The 6,900-nt window shown below is 42.7% G+C and overlaps 1 protein-coding gene across 2 annotated transcripts in view; it reads left to right on the top strand.

The window, feature by feature from the left end:
- Positions 1-1,558: 1,558 nt before the first annotated feature.
- Positions 1,559-6,900, top strand: part of KCNH8 (potassium voltage-gated channel subfamily H member 8) — a 360,902-nt gene continuing 355,560 nt past the window's right edge. For both annotated transcript variants that reach the window (XM_045791943.2, XM_087870334.1), the window contains exon 1: positions 1,559-1,665. In XM_045791943.2, coding sequence (XP_045647899.1) covers positions 1,590-1,665 — 76 coding nt within the window. In that variant the 5' untranslated portion in view covers positions 1,559-1,589. The remainder of the gene's footprint in view (positions 1,666-6,900) is intronic.

Genomic DNA, 6,900 nt, shown 5'->3' with positions numbered 1-6,900 from the left:
GGGTGGCAAGCGCTCTCAGCTCCCACCACGCCCGAGCTCCCAGGCGGCGGGGACTCGAGCTGCCCCTCGCGAGGCTCACACACCTGTTCGCTTCCCCCCTCCTTTCCTTCCGGGTGCGCCAGCACCTGGGCTTACGTTTGTTTTTCTGCCCCTAGGCTCTCAACTTTTCCTTCCACATCTCCTTCCCTTCCTGGGTTTTTTGTAGAATCCCAGCGCGGGTGTCCTCCTCCACGTCCCGCAGGGCTGTGCCCGAGGCTTGGGCCAGGCTTTCCTTGGCAGAATGTTGGCGGACCGGGAGTCCGCGCGTGAGCAAAGGGTAGAAAGGCAGGGAGAGACCACTTTCGTTTTCCATGACACCTGCAGTTCCAGGGACTCGGCCAGGCTTTCCACCCCGAGGTTCCAGTCTCGGAGGAAGCCTCGCCATTGGGCGGGGGTGTGGGGTTGTTGGGTGGTGGAGAGGAGGCGGGCTAGGCTAATTGGTGTTGAAGCCGTTTTTACAAGGCAACCTTACAGGTTTTACTTACATTGTATTTTGCAAATCAATAAAAACAAAACTTTTCTGGCAATGTTTATTTACATTTCACGAGAGAGTGAGAAACCATCCATTGTCCATAAAACAACAACAACAACAACAACAAACAACTCTTATTTTCTTTTACTTTAGAATGGCTTGAGAAGACCAATGGCAATTTGGAGTGAGGGGCCGAAACACCCCTTTTTCAGCCCAAGAGGAGAGGTGGAAAAACCCGGGAGCTTTGGACTAGTTTTTAAGCTGAAAGACCCGGGTGACTGGGTAGGGGGCCATGCAACTAACTCGAAGCTGCCCTGCTCCAGTCTCAGGCACTCGCAGTGTCAGGTGTGCCGGAAGGGGGCCAGCTCCCCCTGGGGCGCCCAGCTGTCTCAGCTCACTGGGACACCACTGGAGGGGACTGTCCCCTCCCAAGCTCCTGGCTGAGGCCGGGTACCTGCTCCAACCTGTCTCCTCCCCTTCTCCAGTACCACACCCACGGGACTCCGGTCTCCCCGGGAGAGGGACGGAGCGGGAACAAAGGGGTCTTTGTTCACTGGCTCCTGGGGGGTGGGAGTCGCGCTCGCGCGCGTTTCCCTGCGCCCCTTGGAAACGGGGAGGCTCAGCGCCGTCCGGCCTCGCCCTGAGGCGAGCGCCGTCCTCCGCGACCCCAGCGCCTGAGGTCAGGGCGCGGCGCCCCGGGCCACGGCCGGCTATTTCCCGGCGGGCGGGGTGGGGGGCGAGGCGGCGCTCGGCGGGCACTGCCGCCCGCTGAGGGACGGTGGGGGGGTTTCGGCAGCTGGCGAGGTGGAGGGGGCGGGAGAGGGAGCCTGCGCCGGGCTGAGCCTGGAGGTGCGGGGCGGGCTTGCCGAGCGCTCGCCGAGAGGCTCCAGCCAGAGCAGCGGCGGCTGGAACGCGCTCCCTCTCTCCTTCCATCCTCCTCCCCCTGATCCGCCCCAGCACCGCGCCAGGTCCCCCTCCGCTGCAGTCAGCACGCTCCCCTTCTCCTTTCTTGGCGCTTTCCTCTTGAGCCATCCTTCTGGACAAACTTTGATGGAGAATTTCACACCACGCTGGAAAAATGCCGGTTATGAAAGGATTACTGGCGCCCCAGAACACCTTCCTCGACACCATCGCCACCCGTTTTGACGGAACACGTAAGTCTTGCACTTAGACGAGTTGTATGGTATTTTCCGAGAATGGTTTTTCACGTATAAATTACTTTCTCTCCCACCTTCTTTTTTCCACCAGCGGAGTGAAATTCCTTACGTTTTTGCAAAGGTGTCTTTTGTGCGCAGAAATTTCCTTCCACCCAGGGTTCGGTGTTGTATTAATACTTTGGATTGGTGTAGTTGGTCCCCTTGACTTCCTGGGTTTGTGAGAGCTAGAAAAGAGCCTGAAGGAAGACTGACGCCCGTGTTCAGTATGGGACCCGTATTTGGGTGCCTCTTTATGAAATTTTTTAAAAAAATTAATTTTATGAGGTGAAAGTGGGAATGTCCATGTTAGTGAATTGCCACCTTATCTTTCTAGAGTTTCAAGGCTGTCTAGATTATAGGGTGAGTTTGGAATGTTATGCTTACATGGAGCATAATTCCTTGAGGTTTTTCGGATAGGCATGGTTTCCCATCAGAGTTTAAGAAATGCAAACTAGAATCAGGATTGCCAAGTGTAAGCTTTCTGTAGAATTCTAAGCGTTGCGAGTTTATCAGAATCTCGATTCCTGCCTTTAAGCTAGGTACCTCTCAATCCTGAAATGATCCTAACACTCTAGGAGAGAATGTTGGGGAGGGAGGAGCTGGGAATTATAAAGGCTGATCTGAGCATATGAGAAAGTTTGGACATATTTTTTTGAGCCCGAGTATTATTGGACTTTTAGTTTGTTTCAGCTATAGTTGAAAACAAGGGTACGGTGTTGTGTGGATGCTTGGAGATGGTTCCTAATCACCTGCAAGTTTTTCTCTTTCAGGACCACGGTCAGGTCCCCATTCCTTCCCAGGCTTCTCAGGCTTTCTTCATGAGCCCGTGGTCTTTCCAACAGGCTTAGGAGTCTGTACTTTCACCCTAACAAATGCTCTCAGTTGGTTTCACTATGAACATCCCCACCTTCCTCCTAGCTTATGTTGCTTCTGTGTGCTATCTTTCCTTTTTCTGCCTCTTACACAAAACTCAGGAACTCATTCTAAAGGCTTTTCTGAGGTTCAAGTATAATTATTTTTTACTATGAGGGTATATTTCATGGAGCTGACATGAGAAAGCACATCTAATTCTATTTCCACTCCAGTAGTCTATATACACATGCCTATTACGGTGGGAAAAAAGTCCTGGCTTTGTGCTTTAAGAGTAGTTGGAAAAGTTTACATGGGAGGGAAATGAAGAATTTATTTGATTTTCTTCAATTTTTTTTTTTTTTTGATGTCCACCCTACTCAGGGTAAAAGGTGTGGACATTCTTACAGTGTTTTTAACTTTTGCTTTAGCCATTCTCTCCCCTTTTGTATTCTACATGTATCAGACGGTATTGGTGAAGTGCAGTGCAATGTGTCTTCTTTGGATAAGAGAAAATATTGTAATAAAACTTACAGTCCCTGCCACTGCCATTACCTCCACCACCCGAAGAGCACACAAAATCACCACTGCTTTCTTTAGCCATGTGTGAATGTGGGTACTAGTAATTATTACCTTAGAAACTGATTAGTTTCATGTACATGTTTCTTCTTGAAGTTGCAGATTTAAACCCCAAAGGCTCTCAACATGGATCCCAAAAGCATCTATTGAAAATGAGGTTACTGGTATTTGCTTATCTCATTGTTATTTAAAGTTGAATGGAGTGTGAAGTGTGGTGAATCATCCCAGCATAGCCTTGAGAATTACTGCAGCAATGTATTTAGATATCAGTTACTAATGAGAGGGGCTTTGGATCATCAGAATGAGATACCTTTGTCTCTTTATGTCACTGTAACATTTGATGACCAGAAGGCATGTAGATGGGAGTACTAGTGAATGGCTCCTTTTAAAAAACCTAAGCATTAATGTTAATAAAATGGAAGATTAGAAATTTTAAATTCTAATTTGGGAAGACCATCATTACCTAACAGCATTTAGAAAATGAAAACCAAAAATAAAGACCAAAACCTAAAACTGTTGGAGAATATGTTTGGTCTGTGCTCCACAGGGTTTAGGGGATTCCTGTAGGGAATCACTTTGTATGAAATCAGCTGAAAATTGGTGAAACAAATTTTGAAATGTGGAGTAACATAAAGGTTTACTTTGGGAAGACTTTTTTTTTTTTTAAACAACATCTAATGAATACCCCTTGTCCCAACAAACCCCACTCCAGGAAAGAAGATTATATTTTCTCATTTACTTCTTTTTTGAATTGCAGGATGACTTGAATAATCTGAAACTTAAAAAAAATACTTTAAAGAAAGTTTTAGCCTCAAATTTTGTTGTATCTAGAATCATGGGCGTACCATTTCCCTGGCTAAGTTTTTTTATCTTATTGTGCTATCTTTTCTGTGTTGACAAAATTTAAATATAATTATTTCCCTGAACCTCTTCCTATGATCATCCTTCTTTCTCTTGATTTTTTATAGTATTAATTTCTTATGCAAGATGAAACTATTTGCAAGTTTTAAATTTGCCAAATTGCCACCCACCCAATTAAAAACTCTGTAGAAAGTGAATGATGTTATTATACTCAAAATGTAATATGTTTACTTGGTACATTGCCTTATTTGTTACGTATACTTCATAGTTATCTTAGTTTCTTATTTTATTTTATATTGGTTAATCCTGATGAAAAAATAAGAGAATAAACAGTAGCCCAGGCAAACCACCTTGCTAACTTAACCACCATGCAATATTATTAGCCTTACTGACTTAATGTTGTAATGGAAAATAATAAAACTTAAAACATCATTCAAAATTTCGCCTAAGGAAAAAAAATAAGCATACAATAATAAAAGCTTATAACATAATCTTACTAATTTATCAGTTGAAATATTATCACAGGGCAACATAAAAGAAGTTAATAATGTATTTTATCACCTGGTGACACTTTATTGTTTTATATAATAGTTATTCCTTTTAATATTTAAGAAGTGAGCTCCTTGTTAGGATTAAAAGACAATTGTGGACCATTAATTAGAATTTGTTTTCATATCCAATGTAATTTTTAAAAACTATTGGAAAATATAAATCTTTTTATATAAAACTACCCTAAAATACATTTCCTTCTGAAATGTGTTCTCTCCTGGTTTGTGTTTAATTGAAGTGCAATGAGACTGAGAAAACGAAGAACCTTGCAAACATTGAATATGTATGCCCTATTTCGGATGAAAAAGTAATGCCAATGAATTTTTTTAACTCATTACATGTAGCCACACTTCTCACTGGCAACACTTTTAGACAGACAGACACACACACACACACACACACCAAGTGTTAACGTCATGACCGTATCTAGCTCACTTTTCCTACATGTTTTTTTTAAATATGTTTAATGTATTAAAAAAATCTTTTCTGAGTAGACTTTTGTGTTAAGCACATGAATATTAATCTGGACAAAGAGGAAGTGTAGTAAAGAACACATAAGTACATATTTTAAAAAATAGTTTTTAGTACTAAATATTTGTCATGGGGTACCACTTGAGAAAAACAGATTTCTTTTCTTTTTTTTTTTTTTTTTGAGGATATAAAACTTTCAGAGGGAAATGGCCATTTCCAAACATAATGGTATATTAACCTACATTTTCATAGCTGTATATTTGCCTACATTTTCCAGTCATATCAAAATTTGGCCAGAATACATGTCCTTTGGGGTTAGTCAGACAAGATTGAAGCTTTAAAGGAAGTTTGTAGCCCAGCGGACTCTATCAAGGAGATTCCAGTCAAAGTATTCAAAATAACAGTAGTTCAGAAACTCATTCATATTTGCATATATTTTACGTACTCTTGTATAGCCAGTTTAAAATGGTCCAAGGAAATTTGTTAAAATTGAAATACTTCCTTTACAGACACAACTGCATTGGTTTTTCTTTTCATCTTTCCTTTCTTCTTTTTTCTCATCTTCTCTTTCATACAAGGAACATATAGCTCTTAACGTTACAATCTTAGAGAGGAGAAAGGGGGAAGAATAAGGTGGGACAGTGGAGATCTTCCTAAGTCTTTGCTGGGTTGTAGTTTGGAGAATACCAGCAGAGGCATTTAGCCAGTAAAAAAGAATGAGCTCCATTATGTATGGGTCTGTCTATAAAAGGCTATTACATGAAAACATTCAAGGAAATAGTTAGCATTCTAGAGATATCTCTCCCCAAATAGAAGTTTATAAAGATTCTTTAAAAAAATTTTTTATCTGCTAGTTAGTCTCTTTTATTCTTAATGTTTAGGGAGATAGTTCCTTATGAGTTTTCTTTTTCTGTGTAGTAAATTACCACAAACTTTGTGGCTTATTATCTAACATTTTCTGCAGGCCAGACATGGAGGTAAGGATTAGGTGGGTCCTCTGCTCAGGGTCTCACAAGGCTGCAAACAAATCCTTAGCTGGGGCTATGGTCTTTGCTGAGGCTATGGTCTTTGCTGAGGCTTGAGGCCCTCATCGAAGGTCATGTAGTTGTTAGCAGAATTTAATTCCTTGTGGTTTTATGATTGAGGTCTCTATTGTCTTGCTAACTGTCAGCCAGGGACTTTTCTCAGCAAGTAGCAGCTGCCCTCAGGTTGTTGCCACACGTTCTCTCTTAGAGGCGCTCTCACAACTGAGAGGTTCGCCTCTTCCAGGGCAGCAGGAGGGTTTGTCTTTTAAGAGTTTGCCTAAGTCAGGCCCACCCAGGATAATCTCTGTTTTGATTAACTCACAGTCAACTGATTATGGATCTTAATCACATCTCTAAAATCATCTGTTCTGCCCACACTGAGAAAAGGATTAGACAAGGTGTATACACAAGGAGTTGGGAATCTTGGGGGCCATCTTGAAACTCTCTCTACAGTTGCTATCTGCTGTTGTATTATCTTACAAAACCCAATGTTCTCACATTTGTTCTTTTTTTTTTTTTTAAAGATTTTATTTATTTATTTGAGACAGAGAGACAGAGAGACAGAGAGAGAGAGAGTGAGAGAAAGCATGAGTGGGGAGGAGAAGGAGAAGCAGGGAGCCCGATGCTGGGCTCAGTCCCAGGACCCCGGGATCATGACCCGAGTCGAAGGCAGACACCTAACCAACTGAGCCACCCAGGCACCCCTCACATTTGTTCTTCTAAAAAGTAGATTTTTTAAGCACACCCTGCAGTTCTGTATGCATGAAACCCTGCTGAGTTTACACCTGGAATTGGCCCAACTTACTGGTACTGGGGGGAGGGTTTTGCTTCACATCTGGGGATGGCACATGAGTAAAAC

Source organism: Ursus americanus, chromosome 20 (genome assembly GCF_024610735.1).
Source record: "Ursus americanus isolate L20-20 chromosome 20, mUrsAme1.1.p, whole genome shotgun sequence".
NCBI lineage: Eukaryota > Metazoa > Chordata > Mammalia > Carnivora > Ursidae > Ursus > Ursus americanus.
This window is presented reverse-complemented; position numbering and strand designations above follow the sequence as displayed.